At 47.8% G+C, this 21,312-nt stretch overlaps 1 protein-coding gene across 3 annotated transcripts in view; it reads right to left on the bottom strand.

Annotated features, from left to right (window-relative positions):
* Positions 1–21,312, bottom strand: part of HPN (hepsin) — a 40,707-nt gene that overhangs the window by 13,865 nt on the left and 5,530 nt on the right. For 2 of the 3 annotated variants that reach the window (XM_075327491.1, XM_075327492.1), the window contains 7 exons: positions 14,227–14,300; positions 9,558–9,638; positions 9,210–9,308; positions 8,441–8,455; positions 8,260–8,301; positions 5,097–5,226; positions 4,526–4,648 (listed from right to left, as the gene is read on the bottom strand). In XM_075327491.1, coding sequence (XP_075183606.1) covers positions 4,526–4,648; positions 5,097–5,226; positions 8,260–8,301; positions 8,441–8,455; positions 9,210–9,308; positions 9,558–9,573 — 425 coding nt within the window. In that variant the 5' untranslated portion in view covers positions 9,574–9,638; positions 14,227–14,300. The remainder of the gene's footprint in view (positions 1–4,525; positions 4,649–5,096; positions 5,227–8,259; positions 8,302–8,440; positions 8,456–9,209; positions 9,309–9,557; positions 9,639–14,226; positions 14,301–21,312) is intronic. The other variant, XM_075327493.1, reaches the window with a different exon arrangement.

A 21,312-nucleotide genomic window follows, 5' to 3' on the forward strand; every position in this document is an offset into this window, starting at 1 on the left:
TACAGATTTATACAGCCACCACTAGAGGGAGCTCACTACATACAGATTTATACAGCCACCACTAGGGGGAGCTCACTACATACAGATTTATACAGCCACCACTAGAGGGAGCTCACTACATACAGATTTATACAGCCACCACTAGAGGGAGCTCACTATATACAGATTTATACAGCCACCACTAGAGGGAGCTCACTACATACAGATTATACAGTCACCACTAGAGGGAGCTCACTACATACAGATTTATACAGCCACCACTAGAGGGAGCTCACTACAAACAGAGTTATACAGTCACCACTAGAGGGAGCTCACTACAAACAGATTTATACAGTCACCACTAGAGTGAGCTCACTACATACAGATTTATACAGTCACCACTAGAGGGAACTCACTACATACAGATTTATACAGCCACCACTAGAGGGAGCTCACTATATACAGATTTATACAGCCACCACTAGAGGGAGCTCACTATATACAGATTTATACAGCCACCACTAGAGGGAGCTCACTACATACAGATTATACAGTCACCACTAGAGGGAGCTCACTACATACAGATTTATACAGTCACCACTAGAGGGAGCTCACTACAAACAGATTTATACAGTCACCACTAGAGTGAGCTCACTACATACAGATTTATACAGTCACCACTAGAGGGAACTCACTACATACAGATTTATACAGTCACCACTAGAGGGAGCTCACTACATAAAGATTTATACAGTCACCACTAGAGGGAGCTCACTACATACAGATTTATACAGCCACCACTAGAGGGAGCTCACTACATACAGATTTATACAGTCACCACTAGGGGGAGCGCACTACATACAGATTTATACAGTCACCACTAGATGGAGCTCACTACATACAGATTTATACAGCCACCACTAGAGGGAGCTCACTACATACAGATTTATACAGCCACCACTAGAGGGAGCTCACTACATACAGATTTATACAGTCACCACTAGAGGGAGCTCACTACATACAGATTTATACAGTCACCACTAGAGGGAGCTCACTACATAGAGATTTATACAGAGACACCACTAGAGGGAGCTCACTACATACAGATTTATACAGCCACCACTAGAGGGAGCTCACTGCATACAGATTTATACAGCCACCACTAGGGGGAGCTCACTACATACAGATTTATACAGCCACCACTAGAGGGAGCTCACTACATACAGATTTATACATCCACCGCTAGAGGGAGCTCACTACATACAGATTTATACAGCCACCACTAGAGGGAGCTCACTACATACAGATTTATACAGCCACCACTAGAGTGAGCTCACTACATACAGATTTATACAGTCACCACTAGAGGGAACTCACTACATACAGATTTATACAGTCACCACTAGAGGGAGCTCACTACATAAAGATTTATACAGTCACCACTAGAGGGAGCTCACTACATACAGATTTATACAGCCACCACTAGAGCGAGCTCACTACATACAGATTTATACAGCCACCACTAGAGGGAGCTCACTACATACAGATTTATACAGCCACCACTAGAGGGAGCTCACTACATACAGATTTATACAGCCACCACTAGAGGGAGCTCACTGCATACAGATTTATACAGTCACCACTAGAGGGAGCTCACTGCATACAGATTTATACAGTCACCACTAGAGGGAGCTCACTACATACAGATTTATACAGTCACCACTAGAGGGAGCTCAATGCATACAGATTTATACAGACACCACTAGAGGGAGCTCACTACATACAGATTTATACAGCCACCACTAGAGCGAGCTCACTACATACAGATTTATACAGCCACCACTAGAGGGAGCTCACTACATACAGATTTATACAGCCACCACTAGAGGGAGCTCACTGCATACAGATTTATACAGACACCACTAGAGGGAGCTCACTACATACAGATTTATACAGCCACCACTAGAGCGAGCTCACTACATACAGATTTATACAGCCACCACTAGAGGGAGCTCACTACATACAGATTTATACAGCCACCACTAGAGGAGCTCACTACATACAAATTTATACAGCCACCACTAGGGGGAGGTCACTACATACAGATTTATACAGCCACCACTAGAGGGAGCTCACTACATACAGATTTATACAGCCACCACTAGAGGGAGCTCACTATATACAGATTTATACAGCCACCACTAGAGGGAGCTCACTATATACAGATTTATACAGCCACCACTAGAGGGAGCTCACTACATACAGATTATACAGTCACCACTAGAGGGAGCTCACTACATACAGATTTATACAGTCACCACTAGAGGGAGCTCACTACAAACAGATTTATACAGTCACCACTAGAGGGAGCTCACTACATACAGATTATACAGTCACCACTAGAGGGAGCTCACTACATACAGATTTATACAGTCACCACTAGAGGGAGCTCACTACAAACAGATTTATACAGTCACCACTAGAGTGAGCTCACTACATACAGATTTATACAGTCACCACTAGAGGGAACTCACTACATACAGGTTTATACAGTCACCACTAGAGGGAGCTCACTACATACAGATTTATACAGTCACCACTAGAGGGAGCTCACTACATACAGATTTATACAGCCACCACTAGAGGGAGCTCACTACATACAGATTTATACAGTCATCACTAGGGGGAGCGCACTACATACAGATTTATACAGTCACCACTAGAGGGAGCTCACTACATACAGATTTATACAGCCACCACTAGAGGGAGCTCACTACATACAGATTTATACAGCCACCACTAGAGGGAGCTCACTACATACAGATTTATACAGTCACCACTAGAGGGAGCTCACTACATACAGATTTATACAGCCACCACTAGAGGGAGCTCACTACATACAGATTTATACAGAGACACCACTAGAGGGAGCTCACTACATACAGATTTATACAGCCACCACTAGAGGGAGCTCACTACATACAGATTTATACAGCCACCACTAGAGGGAGCTCACTGCATACAGATTTATACAGCCACCACTAGGGGGAGCTCACTACATACAGATTTATACAGCCACCACTAGAGGGAGCTCACTACATACAGATTTATACATCCACCACTAGAGGGAGCTCACTACATACAGATTTATACAGCCACCACTAGAGGGAGCTCACTACATACAGATTTATACAGCCACCACTAGAGGGAGCTCACTACATACAGATTTATACAGCCACCACTAGAGCGAGCTCACTACATACAGATTTATACAGCCACCACTAGAGGGAGCTCACTACATACAGATTTATACAGCCACCACTAGAGGGAGCTCACTACATACAGATTTATACAGCCACCACTAGAGGGAGCTCACTGCATACAGATTTATACAGTCACCACTAGAGGGAGCTCACTGCATACAGATTTATACAGTCACCACTAGAGGGAGCTCACTACATACAGATTTATACAGTCACCACTAGAGGGAGCTCACTGCATACAGATTTATACAGACACCACTAGAGGGAGCTCACTACATACAGATTTATACAGCCACCACTAGAGCTAGCTCACTACATACAGATTTATACAGCCACCACTAGAGGGAGCTCACTACATACAGATTTATACAGCCACCACTAGAGGGAGCTCACTACATACAGATTTATACAGCCACCACTAGAGGAGCTCACTACATACAAATTTATACAGCCACCACTAGGGGGAGGTCACTACATACAGATTTATACAGCCACCACTAGAGGGAGCTCACTACATACAGATTTATACAGCCACCACTAGAGGGAGCTCACTACATGCAGATTTATACAGTCACCACTAGAGGAGCTCACTACATACAAATTTATACAGTCACCACTAGGGGGAGCTCACTACATACAGATTTATACAGCCACCACTAGAGGGAGCTCACTACATACAGATTTATATAGCCACCACTAGAGGGAGCTCACAACATAGATTTATACAGTCACCACTAGAGGAGCTCACTACATACAAATTTATACAGTCACCACTAGGGGGAGTCACTACATACAGATTTATACAGCCACCACTAGAGGGAGCTCACTACATACAGATTTATACAGTCACCACTAGAGGAGCTCACTACATACAGATTTATACAGCCACCACTAGGGGTGCTCACTACATACAGATTTATACAGACACCACTAGGGGGAGCTCACTACATACAGATTTATACAGCCACCACTAGAGGGAGCTCACTACATACAGATTTATACAGCCACCACTAGAGGGAGCTCACTACATACAGATTTATACTGTCACCACTAGAGGGAGCTCACTACATACAGATTTATACATCCACCACTAGAGGGAGCTCACTACATACAGATTTAAACAGTCACCACTAGAGGGAGCTCACTACATACAGATGTATACAGCCACCACTAAGGGGAGCTCACAACATTAAGTTACAACGTTACCACCTATATTTTAGGACTTTATTAGATGACTCTGTGGTCACATTCTTAGCTCATTGATACTAGATATAGACACTTACCACACGGTCAGTACATCATGAAGTCTTTTTGCACTGCTGAACAGAGATCTCTGCACACAGTAGTACCCTGACGTGCCGTTGGTTCCTGCCACCTCTACTTGAAGCACCTGATGGCTTATAGACCTAAAAAGATGATATAGAAATTGATATAACAAACTCCCTTCATTCTGTTCTTGATACAATGTTTCAATCACATTAAACAGGTTCATAAATATAATATGAGACCCCATAACACCTCCAAATGTAACCCCTTCATAGCAAAGGTATATCCTTCACATCCATCCTTCCTTCTCTTGGGGGATATAAGGGTAGCGCTACCTTTGAACTTTTGGATCTGGTCTCTTCTTTTTAGTTCCTACTTATGGACCTAGAATCATCCTAAGCCGGAGAATACTGATACTGAACCCTTTTGTGGGATTTTTAGGGAAGAATTAAAGAGTCCCATGACCCTACTATTGGTTTTCCGTGGCTGCCGCACCACAGGTCCGCAAACCTTCTATCTTTTTTACTCAACTCTCTTTGTCCTCAATATAAGGAAGGACAAACTCTTGACTTGGAGGAACTTTTGTACCTGATGAAGCCCATATCTTCACAGCTAAGCGTCGCCACTGCTGCATTCACCAAGGAAGAGCAAACCAGCCGCCATATTTGCTCTTTGTCATCGTACACCGTGAGCCGATGATCTGGAGAGTTCACCTGGACTAAAACATTGGACAAAAAAATTACTTTGATAAGTCCCACAAAATCCTCATCCCAAGTCATTAATGTAGTTGTGACGGCTGGTAGGTGCGGATCCACTGTGCCATGGGCCGGGTTACTCTGGAGGGGTGTAACTAAGCGACTCTATGGCCTCCGATGGTGAGAATAGGCTGGACCGCACTTAGTCGCCAGGTACCACTCCAGGGCAGTCCCTGCAGCAGCTGACCATCGGGTCAAGGCAGACGTATGAGGTACAGGCGGAAAAAGGCAAAAGGCATAGTCGGGCATCCAAGGTCAGGGCAGGCAGCACAGGTTCAGAATACAAGCCAGGGTCAGGAATGGAGACATCAGGAAAAACGGATGGCAAGCAACGTCGATATCCAGAAAAGCAGAGCAGAAAACAGCCACACAGAGCACAAGACTGTCAGAGTACACCTATAATCAGGCAAGGTGTGGAGCGAGGAGCTGCCTAATATGGCACCTGATGGCAGGGAATAGGCCAGGGAAGCAGAACTCTGCTGTGCACAGTGGATAGAGTCTGGCTGCACCTCCCTATAGCCAGGTGGAGACACTCCATACAAGAGGATGCACAGAGCTGGGAGTGCTGCACAGCAGCTCACAGAGAGGGGGTAGGATGGCGCTGAGACACCGTCATGACAGTAGTATCTATATCTATAAAGTGAAAGGGCTCTGACAACCAACTAGTCAGGTTCATGACAAAAATGGGAATAGTTTTGTTGCTGTCTGAACACAGATTATCTTGTAGTGATAGAAAGTTACACACAGGTAAAGCAGGGATTATATGCTCAGAAGCAGCAGAATGGAGGACTTTATACAACAATACTGAGCAGTGTAGATGTGAATCTAGAGCCATTGTGAGATAAAACACTCACTAGATATTAACAACAGCATGGAGGATGACATACAGTATCGCAGTACTGAGCTGTGTAGCTGTGAATCCAGCACTGTGATGAGATAAATCACTCACTAGATATTAACAGCAGCATGGAGGAGGTTAGACAGCATTACTGAGCAATATGGCTATGAATCCAGCACTGTGGTGAGATAAAACACTTACTAGAAAATAGCAACAGTATGACAACATAAAGCAGTGCAGCTGTGAATACAGCACAGAACGGAGAAAATGCACCAAAGCAGAAAGCAGCAGCAGAGTCTCTTTGCACCTTTCTCTCACTCTACTCTTCCAACCGTTTCCATAAACTAAAATATATGGTTGTAACCTGATCCCTCAGTATTTTGTTATGAGCAGTGTAGCTGTGAATACAGCAGTGAGGTGAGAAAATACACTAACTAGAAAGCAGCAGCAGATTCTCTTTGCCTTGTTCTCTCACTCTAATCGTCACTACTCCTCCAACCCTTCCCAGAAACTAAACTTTATGGCTGTAAGATGATCCCTCAGTGTCTTGTTATGAGCAGTGCAGCTGTGAATACAGCACTGAGGTGAAAAAATACACTAACTAGAAAGCAGAATCTCTGCCTTATTCTCTCTTTACTCCTGACTACTCCTCCATCCCTTCCCATAAACTAAAATATATGGCTGTAAGCTGATCCCTCAGTGTCTTCTTACGAGCAGTGCAGCTGAGAATACAGCACTGAAGTGAGAAACTACACTAACTGGAAAGCAGCAGAAGATGCTCTTTGCCTTGTTCTCTCATTCTACTCCTCACTACTCCATCCCTTCCCATAAACTAAAATGTATGGCTGTAAGCTGATCCCTCAGTGTTTTGTTATGAGCAGTGCAGCTGTGAATACAGCACTGAGGTGAGAAAATACACTAACTAGAAAGCAGAAGCTCTTTGCCTTCTTCTCTCACTTTATTCCTGACTACTACTCCATCCCTTCCCAGAAACTAAAATGTATGGTTGTAAGCTGATCCCTAAGTGTCTTGTTACGAGCACTGCAGCTGTGAATACAGCAGTGAAGTGACAAAATACACTAACTAGAAAAGCAGCAGCAGACGCTCTTTGCCTTGTTCTCTCACTCTACTCCTCACTCCTCCATCCCTTCCCATAAACTAAAAGTTATGGCTGCAAGCTGATGCCTCAGTGTCTTGTTACGAGCAGTACAGCTGTGAATACAGCAGTGAAGTGAGAAAATACACTAACTAGAAAGCAGCAGCAGAGTCTCTTTGCCTCTTTCTCTCACTCACCCTTCCCATACGTATAAATAGACAGCTGTAATCTGATTCCTCAGTGAGCTGCACAGGGACATAGTGTAGCACTGAATCCAGCCCTGGAGACTAATAATACACTAACTAGAAAGCAGCAGCAGGGGTCTGTGTGTTTCTTTGCCACTTACTCTATTCCTCCTTCCTCCTCTCACACTTCCCATATACTCTAATGTACGGCTGTAAGCTGATCCCTCAGTGTCTTGTTACGAGCAGTGCAGCTGTGAATACAGCACTGAAGTGAGAAAATACACTAACTGGAAAGCAGCAGAAGGTGCTCTTTGCCTCTTTCTCTCACTCACCCTTCCCATACGTATAAATAGACAGCTGTAATCTGATTTCTCAGTGAGCTGCACAGGGACAATGTACAGCTGTACTGAGCAGTCTAGCAGTGATTCCAGCTCTGGAGACTAATAATACACTAACTAGAAAGCAGGGGTCTGTGTGTTTCTTTGCCACTTACTCTACTCCTCCTTCCTCCTCTCACCCTCCCCATAAACTATAATGTACGGCTGTAAGCTGATCCCTCAGTGTCTTGTTATGAGCAGGGAATATTTTATCTGTTTTTTTCAGAGTGAATGATTAGTTCATAAGTATCTGTGATCTATAGAGAAGCCTGACTGCGAGTTTGAAATTTCCCTGCAGCGCCACCACTGGTGAGATGAAGTATTGCATGAAGTGTATTGAAATTCCCATTCATGTCGGGTCCTCTGGGTGAACGTTGCTCTCAGCTCTGCATGAGGCAGTAAAGCCCTGAATGGGGAACCTTGCACCGAACAGGGGCAGACGTCCTCCTTGTATCACATTCTTTCCATGCATTCCATCTGACTCATACAAGATTAATTACCTGCATAGAGGTTTGAGTTTTCGTTTGTCAGTACATATGTCACTGTGAAGACAAAACACAACAGGTGGGTGATGGGATCAGACACAACCCTCAGCGGGGGAGAAAGTTACATTATAACCCAGTGATATTTGAACCCAGTAGGTTCCCACACTAATCATAGTTTGCAATGAACTCAACTTACCAAAGTGAGAAAAAGCTAAAAAAAAACAAAACAAAACCCCATCAGCCAGTCATACATCCATCTGTCTATGGTCAGGTACGTAAAAAATGAGCGTAGTACAAGTGCCGTGATCATAGGGGCTGCGTATAGTACAAGTGCCGTGATCATAGGGGCTGCGTATAGTACAAGTGCCGTGATCATAGGGGCAGCGTATAGTACAAGTGCCCTGATCATAGGGGCTGCGTATAGTACAAGTGCCCTGATCATAGGGGCTGCATATAGTACAAGTGCCGTGATCATAGGGGCAGCGTATAGTACAAGTGCCCTGATCATAGGGGCTGCATATAGTACAAGTGCCGTGATCATAGAGGCTGCATATAGTACAAGTGCCCTGATCATAGGGGCTGCGTATAGTACAAATGCCCTGATCATAGGGGATGCATATAGTACAAGTGCTTTGATTATAGGGGCTGCATATAGTACAAGTGCCCTGATTATAGGGATTTCACATAGTACAAGTGCCGTGATCATAGAAGCTGCGTATAGCACATGTGCCATGATCATAGGGGCTGCATATAGTTCAAGTGCCGTGATCATAGGGGCTGCGTATAGAACAAGTGCCATGATCATAGGGGCTGCGTATAGAACAAGTGCCGTGATCATAGGGGCTGCGTATAGAACAAGTGCCGTGATCATAGGGGCTGCGTATGGGTTAATTATAGCCATCGAATATGTAGATTCTACAGACAGTAAACATTTTAGTGACCCCCATCAGAAGCATTTTTCTTACCTATGGCCCAAATGGTGACTGCAATTCCAGCTAGAGAGATGATAATACAAATAGTCACTCCAAAAATCCTCATAGGGGTCCAGTGACAGCCTTTACCCACTGCAACCAATGGGAAATAAACTGTTACATTGTGTTTAGAATGTAAAAATGTAACAAGTGCCAATGGAAAAACTTTGATGAATGATAATCCATAATATTGACAACATGCCGTAAAGCATGACGGTTTTCTTAGGAAGGGAGTAGATTGTGCTGACATCTAGTGGTGAATATGATACCTACAATATTTCTTAACTTGTTGATATTTATGGAAAAATATTATGAAAACAGAATATTGTCCCATTTACTTACCGTCCTTCTGTACCATTTCTGAGGAGCGGTCAGGCAGGATCACAAGAATGTACAATACGTTCGTCGGGATGCCCAGACACCCTGAAAGCAAGACAGGAGTTAGCCGTCCACCTGCCGAGCATCTATAAAGGAGCCTTTGTCTTATGCTGGGCACAAATTAATGACATAGAGGCATAGTCCTCCGATTATTCATCCCAAAGCCATGAATTAGGATCTGAAGTCAGAGACAAAGCCCCCACATACTACACAGCAAGGATCAACTTGTAAGGAATTTTGGACTTTTTAATCAGTTTTCCCTACGAAGGGTTCTAATTTTCAGTTTTCTCTGAGCTGGTGGGTGTAAACCAGCTGCTAGGATGTCTTATATACACAGCACACACAGATGTGGGGGATTCCTGCTCTCCTGTATCTCTGCAGCTCATGTTCAGAAGCAGCAGCTGCATGGAGGACATCCTCTTGGAATACTGAGCAGTGTAGCTGTGAATCCAGGTGTAGGGTGAAAAAAACAATATTAAGCAGCAGCATGGAGGTCATCATATAGCAATACTGAGCAGTGTAGCTGTGAATCCAGATTTCGGGTGAAAGAAACAATATATAATATATGCAGCAGCAGCATGGAGGACATCCTATAGGAATACTGTGCAGTGTAGCTGTGAATCCATGTGTGGGTTGAAAGAAACAATATAGTAAGCATCTGCATGGAGGACATCCTATAACAGTGATGGGGAACCTATGGCACGCGTGCCAGACTGGACACGCAGAGCCCTTTTTGTTGGCACGCGCGCTGTCGCCACACTGCACCAATTTACACTATCGGTGTGGTCGCGCCGACAGTGCAAATTGGTGTTTAGCAGAGGACATCTCTGCTCCTTCTGACACGCCTCCTCTCCTGGGCCGCAGGCCTGTTGCCTAGGAGACGGAGGAGCGTCAGTAGGTGGTGCCGGTGTCTTGTGGTCGCACACGGGGGAACATGGAGCGCACGGGGGAACATGGAGCGCACGGGGGAACATGGAGCACACGGGGGAACATGGAGCACACGGGGGAACATGGAGCGCACGGGGGAACATGGAGCGCACGGGGGAACATGGAGCACACGGGGGAACATGGAGCACACGGGGGAACATGGAGCGCACGGGGGAACATGGAGCGCACGGGGGAACATGGAGCGCACGGGGGAACATGGAGCGCACGGGGGAACATGGAGCGCACGGGGGACAGAGCCAGCACCGGGGGAACATGGAGCGCACGGGGGAAACATGGGAGCACAGGGGACAGAGCAAGCACGGGGCAAACATGGAGTGCACGGGGGAACATGGGAGCACAGGGGACAGAGCCAGCACCGGAGGAACATGGAAACACAGGGGACAGAGCCAGCACCGGGGGAACATGGAGCGCACGGGGGAACATGGGAGCACAGGGGACAGAGCCAGCACCGGGGGAACATGGAAACACAGGGGACAGAGCCAGCACCGGGGGAACATGGGAGCACAGGGGACAGAGCCAGCACCGGGGGAACATGGAGCGCACGGGGGAACATGGGAGCACAGGGGACAGAGCCAGCACCGGGGGAACATGGGAGCACAGGGGACAGAGCCAGCACCGGGGGAACATGGAGCGCACGGGGGAACATGGGAGCACAGGGGACAGAGCCAGCACCGGGGGAACATGGAGCGCACGGGGGAACATGGAAGCACAGGGGACAGAGCCAGCACCGGGGGAACATGGAGCGCACGGGGGAACATGGGAGCACAGGGGACAGAGCCAGCACCGGAGGAACATGGAGCGCACGGGGGAACATGGGAGCACAGGGGACAGAGCCAGCACCGGGGGAACATGGAGCGCACGGGGGAACATGGGAGCACAGGGGACAGAGCCAGCACCGGGGGAACATGGAGCGCACGGGGGAACATGGAAGCACAGGGGACAGAGCCAGCACCGGGGGAACATGGAGCGCACGGGGGAACATGGGAGCACAGGGGACAGAGCCAGCACCGGAGGAACATGGAAACACAGGGGACAGAGCCAGCACCGGGGGAACATGGGAGCACAGGGGACAGAGCCAGCACCGGGGGAACATGGAGCGCACGGGGGAACATGGGAGCACAGGGGACAGAGCCAGCACCGGGGGAACATGGAAACACAGGGGACAGAGCCAGCACCGGGGGAACATGGGAGCACAGGGGACAGAGCCAGCACCGGGGGAACATGGAGCGCACGGGGGAACATGGGAGCACAGGGGACAGAGCCAGCACCGGGGGAACATGGGAGCACAGGGGACAGAGCCAGCACCGGGGGAACATGGAGCGCACGGGGGAACATGGAAGCACAGGGGACAGAGCCAGCACCGGGGGAACATGGAGCGCACGGGGGAACATGGGAGCACAGGGGACAGAGCCAGCACCGGGGGAACATGGAGCGCACGGGGGAAACATGGGAGCACAGGGGACAGAGCAAGCACGGGGCAAACATGGAGCGCACGGGGGACACATGGGGAGCAAACATAGGAGCACGGGGGCAAACCGACGGAGCACGGGGGCAAGCAAACAGAGCCCGGGGGCAGGCAAACAGAGCACGGGGCATACATGGCTGCAAAGATGGGGGAAACGTGCAAGGATGGGGGAAACATGACTGCAAGGATGGGGGAAACATGGCTGCAAGGATGGGGGGAAACATGGCTGCAAGGATGGGGGGAAACATGGCTGCAAGGATGGGGGGGAAACATGCAAGGATGGGGTACATTTAGCAGGAAGGGGAACATGCCAGTAAGGGGTACATTTACCAGGATGGGGGATACATTTACCAGGATGGGGGATACATTTACCAGGATGGGGGGAAATATGCCAGGATGGGGGTGCATGAACATGCCAGGATGAGGACAAATGCCAGGATGGGGAACATTTAGCAGGAAGGGGTACAATTACCAGGAAAGGAGACATTTACCAGGAAAGGAGACATTTACCAGGAAAGGGGACATTTACCAGTATAAGGGAACATGCCTGGATGAGGTACATTTACTAGGATGGGGTCATTTAACAGCATGGGGGAACATGCCAGGATGGGATACATTTACAATGATGGGGTACATTTACCAGAGTGGAGGACATTTACCAGGATTGGGCCATGATGGGGACAAATATACCAGAATGTAGGAAATATATAAATCAGGATGGGGATGGTGGTGATGTTTACCAGGAAGGGGGACAGAACTACACAATGAAGGGGAGGGGGCAACTCGTACGTCTTTATGGGATTTCAGGGTGTTCAGACTTTGAAATGTAGATGTGGATTACAGGGCGACATCTGATTGCATTCCAGGCTAAAATCTCTGTCTAATATGCTGCAATTTTTTCCAGAAAGATCAATCCAACTGCTGTGTCTGGAAAGGGCAGGGGCTCAGCTTCAGTGTGTGGTAAGCATGCATGAGCGTGATACCCCCTGCTGAGGAGAAGATGGCAAAGGTAAGGTTACAATCAATTCTTTATATAATAGGATTGGTTGGCACTTCGGAAAAAAAAATGGGTTTAGGGCTACAGTTTGGGCACTCGGCCTGTAAAAGGTTCGCCATGACTGTCCTATAAGAATACTGAGCAGTGTAGCTGTGAATCCATGTGTGGGGTGAAAGAAACAATATAAAGCAGCAGCATGGAGGGCATCCTATAACAATACAGAGCAATGTAGCTGTGAATCCAGGTGTGGGATGAAAGAAACAATATAAAGCAGCTGCATGGAGGACATGATATAGCAATACTGAGCAGTGTAGCTGTGAATCCAGGTGTGGTGTAAAAGAAACAATATAAAGCAGCAGAATGGAGGACATCCTATTGCTATAATGAGCAGTGTAGCTGTGACTCTAGGTTTGGGGTGAAAGAAACAATATAAAGCAGCAGAATGGAGGACATCCTATTGCTATAATGAGCAGTGTAGCTGTGACTCTAGGTTTGGGGTGAAAGAAACAATATAAAGCAGCAACAGAGGATATCATATAGCGATACAGAGCAGTGTAGCTGTGAATCCAGGTGTGGAGTGAAAGAAACAATATAAAGAAGCAGCATGGAGGACATCATATAGAATACTGAGCAGTGTAGCTGTGAATCCAGGTCTGGGGTGAAACAAACACTAGAAACAACAGCATTAAAGATAACAGTACTGAGCTGTGACTCATCCTGTGTATATGCAATAAGTGTTCAAGTTGGGAATAACCTTTTAATATAAAAGCTTAATTAAGTAGCATTAATGTTCTTGCCACGGTTGTGATGACTATAGACCCATAAGCTGCAGATAAGACGCAGATCATGTGTTGCTAATAGACTTGTAGGATAACAGTGGAGAATTTCAAACTCCCAGCAATAGGACATATGTAGCGAATAGTCACCCCCGAACCCTTGTGTCCCTCTGCTAAGGATTCGGATGTGTATACCATAAAAAAATGGGGCCCATGTAACGTATACATTCAAAATCTGAGGCTAATACACTTTGCGGCATCATAGTGACACCATAGGATTTATCCTTTGTTACTAAATGATCACTATTTATAAACATTGTATCATTTTAAGGTTTCTATAGAAATGTAACATATACTTTTTGTATACTTTTAACACCTGTGGCATCATAGTGACCACTATTTATAAACATTGTATCATTTTGAGGAGTCTATAGAATGTTCTCCTACCTTACTGGATCTCTGCTGCCTGTACCCCCTCAAATCTCAGGCGAGGAGGTCGGGGGTCTGAGGAGACCATTCCACTGGAAAGACAGAAAGAGACATAAAACAACACAGTTGTAAGAAAAATGGAAAAGAAAGGAGGATGGACAGAGGAGGACAAAAAAGGGGATAAAGGAGATGGGGAAAAAAAGAAGACAAAGGAGGAGAAAAATGGAGGATGAACAGAGGAGAAGGACAAAAAAGGGGGATAAAGGAGATGGGGAAAAAAAGAAGACAAAGGAGGAGAAAAATGGAGGATGAACAGAGGAGAAGGACAAAAAAGGGGGATAACGGAGATGGGGAAAAAAGAAGACAAAGGAGGAGAAAAATGGAGGATGAACAGAGGAGAAGGACAAAAAAGGGGGATAAAGAAGATGAAAAAAATAGGAGGATAAAGGAGATGGAGAAAAAAGGGGGACAAAGGAGGAGAAAAAAGGAGGACAAAGGAGATAGGGAATCAAAGGAGACAGAAGGAATGAAATAACTGATATAGAAGGAAGAAAAGGGAAAGAAAGCGAACAAAGCGAGAGGAGATGGAGAAGCAAGAAAAATGAGTAAATAGAGAAGGAAGGGAACAAGGGACAGGTAGAAGGGAAAAAAAGGGGCGATTGGGAAGATAAGGGAGACAGAGAAGGGGGCAGCAGATAAAGAAAAAGAAGGGAAGGGGAAGAGGAGGAGATGGAGAAGGAAAGTGGAGGTAGATGAAGAAGGAAGAAAAGCGAAAGAATGTGAGAGGAGATGGAGAAGGAAGAAAAACTAGTAAATAGAAAAGGAAGGGAACAAGGAACATGTAGAAGGAAAAAGGGGGTGATTGGGAAGATAAGGGAGAAGAGAAATAGAGAAGGGGCGGCAGATAAAGAAGGGAAGAGGAAGAGGAGGAAATGGAGAAGGAAAGTGGAGGGTGATGGAGAAGGGAGAAAAGGGAAAGAAGGTGAAGAAAGCGAGAGACGATGGAGAGGGAAGAAAATGGAGTATATAGCGAAGGAAGGGAACAAGGGAGATGTGGAAGGAAAAATGGGGGCGATTGGGAAGATAAAGGAGAAGGGGCGGCAGATAAAGGGTGGCAGATAAAGAGAAAGAAGGGAAGAGGAGGATATGGAGAAGGAAAGTGGAGGGAGATGGAGAAGGAAGAAAAGGAAAAGAGAATGAAGAAAGCGAGAGACTATGGAGAAGGAAAGAAATGGAGTAAATAAAGAAGGAAGGGAATGAGGGAGACATAGAAGGAAAAAAGGGGAGACAAGGGAGAAGGAAGGCAGAGAAGGGACAGCGGATAAAGAGAAAGAAGGGAAGAGGAGGAGGTGGAGAAGGAAGGGCACTGGAGAGAGAGAGGGAAGAAAGGGGTCAGTGGAGAAGAGAAGTGGAAGAAAAGTTCTGAAAGTTTCCAAAACTTCTTTGAGAACAAAGAAGATCTTGAACCTGGAGGTAGAGAGGGTCAGTGTAAGGAGACAGACAAGCCACTGTGTGCTGTAGGGATCAGGTGAGGAAGGAATGTGTCTCTGGAGGGGGCGATGACACAGGGGAGGGGAGAACACACCTTGATCCCGTCCCCTCATCCTCTTGGAGGGGATTCACTTCCCGGTTATCAGTTATCACAGAAAACTTCCTGATCCTGATCCCACCTGCTGGATCCCCGCCCGCCCCAGTATGGGGAATCCTATCCAAGGCTCTGCCCTATAGCACCTCCATGGGGCAGGGCCACAGATGGGCGCCCACGTCTGCTCCCATACTGAATGTTGGGTCTTGTTGTATCAGTGAAGCCCTGAATTTTACACAGTGAGGCATGGCTGAGAGTTGTAGTTCAGCTACCTCCATGCTGGGATCTGTAGTGCCATCATAGCTGGAGGGTTGGCCAATTTTAGTATACCAGGGCATGCTGGGATTTGTAGTTTCTGACCTGATAAAGAACATTGTGACCACGGTTTATTGTGCAGGACGAAGATGTCGTTGAATGAGAACAGATCGCAGATTCCCCTTTGTTTTTGGTAAAACGAGAAGACAATGGGATTAGTTAGAATACGGGTCTGCTCCGGCACTCACAGGCCAAGGGAAGAAAACCAGTGCAAGTCTGACCTTACTGACATCCAGAATTTACTGACGCGTCCAGATACTTCTAAAACCATAGTAAAATGGCAACAGAAAAGTCATAATAAAGTGCAGACAGTGGCCGAAAACAAATGAGAGGGGTCCCAGGAAACAGACCCCAACTCTGACAAGTTCTATGATAAACCCCTTTAAGAAACTATTGACACTTAATGCATTGATACAATCTGTTCATTGGTGCTGCCACCTGGTGGTGGAGATGATATTACACTTGAATGCTCCAGATTTGGGGGGGCTGAACTAAAAATACTGAGGGGCCCCAGAAGCCCATGATCTGACATCATTAAGTCCTGAATGAGTGTTTTATCCTGTATTAACTCATTATTCTGCTGATTGTTAAAGAATAGGAAGGAAATGCTTCGTGGACATTTTTTGTTCCATAAATGTATCTTTTGGGCTAAAAGTAATTTTTGCACTTGGGTTTCATAAACAAAAATTCTCACTGTTTGGGTTTTTGCAGGTTCTGTTTCTTTGCCTATTGTTTGGCTGCAGGATGAGTTAACTGAGGATCCATCAGTGAGTTCATCCTGCAGGAGAGATTGCAACTGTCTTATCTGTGTTGAGGTGCTGTGCTGCAGTACTGAGAGTGGCCACTATACAGTGGAGGCGCTGTGCTGCAGTACTGAGAGTGGCCACTATACAGTGGAGGCGCTGTGCTGCAGTACTGAGAGTGGCCACTATACAGTGGAGGTGCTGTGCTGCAGTACTGAGAGTGGCCACTATACAGTGGAGGTGCTGTGCTGCAGTACTGAGAGTGGCCACTATACAGTGGAGGCGCTGTGCTGCAGTACTGAGAGTGGCCACTATACAGTGGAGGTGCTGTGCTGCAGTACTGAGAGTGGCCACTATACAGTGGAGGTGCTGTGCTGCAGTACTGAGAGTGGCCACTATACAGTGGAGGCGCTCTGCTGCAGTACTGAGAGTGGCCACTATACAGTGGAGGCGCTGTGCTGCAGTACTGAGAGTGGCCACTATACAGTGGAGGTGCTGTGCTGCAGTACTGAGAGTGGCCACTATACAGTGGAGGCGCTGTGCTGCAGTACTGAGAGTGGCCACTATACAGTGGAGGCGCTGTGCTGCAGTACTGAGAGTGGCCACTATACAGTGGAGGTGCTGTGCTGCAGTACTGAGAGTGGCCACTATACAGTGGAGGCGCTGTGCTGCAGTAATGAGAGTGGCCACTATACAGTGGAGGCGCTGTGCTGCAGTACTGAGAGTGGCCACTATACAGTGGAGGTGCTGTGCTGCAGTACTGAGAGTGGCCACTATACAGTGGAGGCGCTGTGCTGCAGTACTGAGAGTGGCCACTATACAGTGGAGGTGCTGTGCTGCAGTACTGAGAGTGGCCACTATACAGTGGAGGCGCTGTGCTGCAGTACTGAGAGTGGCCACTATACAGTGGAGGCGCTGTGCTGCAGTACTGAGAGTGGCCACTATACAGTGGAGGCGCTGTGCTGCAGTACTGAGAGTGGCCACTATACAGTGGAGGCGCTGTGCTGCAGTAATGAGAGTGGCCACTATACAGTGGAGGCGCTGTGCTGCAGTACTGAGAGTGGCCACTATACAGTGGAGGCGCTGTGCTGCAGTACTGAGAGTGGCCACTATACAGTGGAGGTGCTGTGCTGCAGTACTGAGAGTGGCCACTATACAGTGGAGGCGCTGTGCTGCAGTAATGAGAGTGGCCACTATACAGTGGAGGCGCTGTGCTGCAGTACTGAGAGTGGCCACTATACAGTGGAGGTGCTGTGCTGCAGTACTGAGAGTGGCCACTATACAGTGGAGGCGCTGTGCTGCAGTACTGAGATTGGCCACTATACAGTGGAGGCGCTGTGCTGCAGTACTGAGAGTGGCCACTATACAGTGGAGGTGCTGTGCTGCAGTACTGAGAGTGGCCACTATACAGTGGAGGCGCTGTGCTGCAGTACTGAGAGTGGCCACTATACAGTGGAGGCGCTGTGCTGCAGTACTGAGAGTGGCCACTATACAGTGGAGGCGCTGTGCTGCAGTACTGAGAGTGGCCACTATACAGTGGAGGCGCTGTGCTGCAGTACTGAGAGTGGCCACTATACAGTGGAGGCGCTGTGCTGCAGTACTGAGAGTGGCCACTATACAGTGGAGGCGCTGTGCTGCAGTACTGAGAGTGGCCACTATACAGTGGAGGCGCTGTGCTGCAGTACTGAGAGTGGCCACTATACAGTGGAGGCGCTGTGCTGCAGTACTGAGAGTGGCCACTATACAGTGGAGGCGCTGTGCTGCAGTACTGAGAGTGGCCACTATACAGTGGAGGCGCTGTGCTGCAGTACTGAGAGTGGCCACTATACAGTGGAGGCGCTGTGCTGCAGTACTGAGAGTGGCCACTATACAGTGGAGGCGCTGTGCTGCAGTACTGAGAGTGGCCACTATACAGTGGAGGCGCTGTGCTGCAGTACTGAGAGTGGCCACTATACAGTGGAGGCGCTGTGCTGCAGTACTGAGAGTGGCCACTATACAGTGGAGGCGCTGTGCTGCAGTACTGAGAGTGGCCACTATACAGTGGAGGCGCTGTGCTGCAGTACTGAGAGTGGCCACTATACAGTGGAGGCGCTGTGCTGCAGTACTGAGAGTGGCCACTATACAGTGGAGGCGCTGTGCTGCAGTACTGAGAGTGGCCACTATACAGTGGAGGCGCTGTGCTGCAGTACTGAGAGTGGCCACTATACAGTGGAGGTGCTGTGCTGCAGTACTGAGAGTGGCCACTATACAGTGGAGGCGCTGTGCTGCAGTACTGAGAGTGGCCACTATACAGTGGAGGCGCTGTGCTGCAGTACTGAGAGTGGCCACTATACAGTGGAGGCGCTGTGCTGCAGTACTGAGAGTGGCCACTATATAGTGGAGGTGCTGTGCTGCAGTACTGAGAGTGGCCACTATACAGTGGAGGCGCTGTGCTGCAGTACTGAGAGTGGCCACTATACAGTGGAGGCGCTGTGCTGCAGTACTGAGAGTGGCCACTATACAGTGGAGGTGCTGTGCTGCAGTACTGAGAGTGGCCACTATACAGTGGAGGTGCTGTGCTGCAGTACTGAGAGTGGCCACTATACAGTGGAGGCGCTGTGCTGCAGTACTGAGAGTGGCCACTATACAGTGGAGGCGCTGTGCTGCAGTACTGAGAGTGGCCACTATATAGTGGAGGCGCTGTGCTGCAGTACTGAGAGTGGCCACTATACAGTGGAGGCGCTGTGCTGCAGTACTGAGAGTGGCCACTATACAGTGGAGGCGCTGTGCTGCAGTACTGAGAGTGGCCACTATACAGTGGAGGCGCTGTGCTGCAGTACTGAGAGTGGCCACTATACAGTGGAGGCGCTGTGCTGCAGTACTGAGAGTGGCCACTATACAGTGGAGGCGCTGTGCTGCAGTACTGAGAGTGGCCACTATACAGTGGAGGTGCTGTGCTGCAGTACTGAGAGTGGCCACTATACAGTGGAGGTGCTGTGCTGCAGTACTGAGAGTGGCCACTATACAGTGGAGGCGCTGTGCTGTCCCCACTCTGCACTGTACTGACCTGTGCGCAGGGAGTTCCAGGATTGGGACCTTCACCCATCTGATCCATTCTAAGGAATGGTCATTACCTGAGCCCTGGACGACCCTTGGAATTAGACCCTTGGTAAATAGTCACCATCTGGAGGACAGAAGACCCCGAGAGGGAAAGGGACTTGTCAGGGGCCGCACTGTTTCCCCAGAGTGGGATAAGCCCAGACAGACGTCCGCACCGAAATGTCCACCTCTGCCATCGGTAATGATTAGCCTAAGGTGAAAAGTTTCTGGAAGGACTTTACCCTCTGGTGTGAGCGGTCACTCTGCCATATATGCGTGACCACACAACATGTCACACCACACAGAGCCCCGAGCACCCGCCGGGCACAAGCATGGCGCAAAAGTCACCAGAACCCTGCATGTAGCAGAATAGCGAGTGCAGCTCTGGAGTATAATACAGGATATAACTCAGGATCCGTAATGTATGTACACAGTGACTGCACCAGCAGAATAGTGAGTGCAGCTCTGGGGTATAATACAGGAGATAACTCAGGATCAGTAATGTAATGTATGTACGCTGTGACTGCACCAGCAGAATAGTGAGTGCAGCTCTGGAGTATAATACAGGAGGTAACTCAGGATCAGTAATGTAATGTATGTACACAGTGACTGCACCAACAGAATAGTGAGTGCAGCTCTGGAGGATAATACAGGAGGTAACTCAGGATCAGTAATGCAATATATACAGTGACTGCACCAGCAGAATAGTGAGTGCAGCTCTGAAGTATAATACAGGAGGTAACTCAGGATCAGTAATGCAATATATACAGTGACTGCTCCAGCACAATAGTGAGTGCAGCTCTGGAGTATAATACAGGATGGAAATACCATACTATGAAGAAAAAGACATGGATCGCACATCCCAAAAATACAATGATCTAAAGCCGCTAGGCAAAAAATTAAATAGAACATGAGGTTCTTTTGTTACCATTCTGATCAGATTGTATTAAGCCCAGGCTTTGCCTTGCAGCATGGGTGCTGTGAGGCACCAGGTCACCCGCCCTGCTGGAGCTTTGTCGCTGCGGCGGTGGTCAGTGCACAGTGCCGCACAAAAAGGTCAGGTTAGGGACCCACTCAAGAGGTTTGCCGTGACGTGGCAGTGGGCTTAATACAATCTGATCAGAATGGTAACAAAAGAACCTCATGTTCTATTTAATTTTTTGCCTAGCGGCTTTAGATCATTGTATTTTTGGGATGTGCGATCCATGTCTTTTTCTTCATAGTATAATACAGGATGGAACTCATGGTAGGTACACAGTTCTACGGTGCTTTTATTAGCTATAATAATGTGCCTGATAACTGATATATCAGTACAGATCTAAAGTTTGGACACACCTTCTTACTCAAAGAGTTTTCTTTATTTTCAGGACTCTGAAAATTGTA

This window comes from Anomaloglossus baeobatrachus, chromosome 11, assembly GCF_048569485.1.
Source record: "Anomaloglossus baeobatrachus isolate aAnoBae1 chromosome 11, aAnoBae1.hap1, whole genome shotgun sequence".
In the NCBI taxonomy this organism is placed as follows: Eukaryota; Metazoa; Chordata; class Amphibia; order Anura; family Aromobatidae; genus Anomaloglossus; species Anomaloglossus baeobatrachus.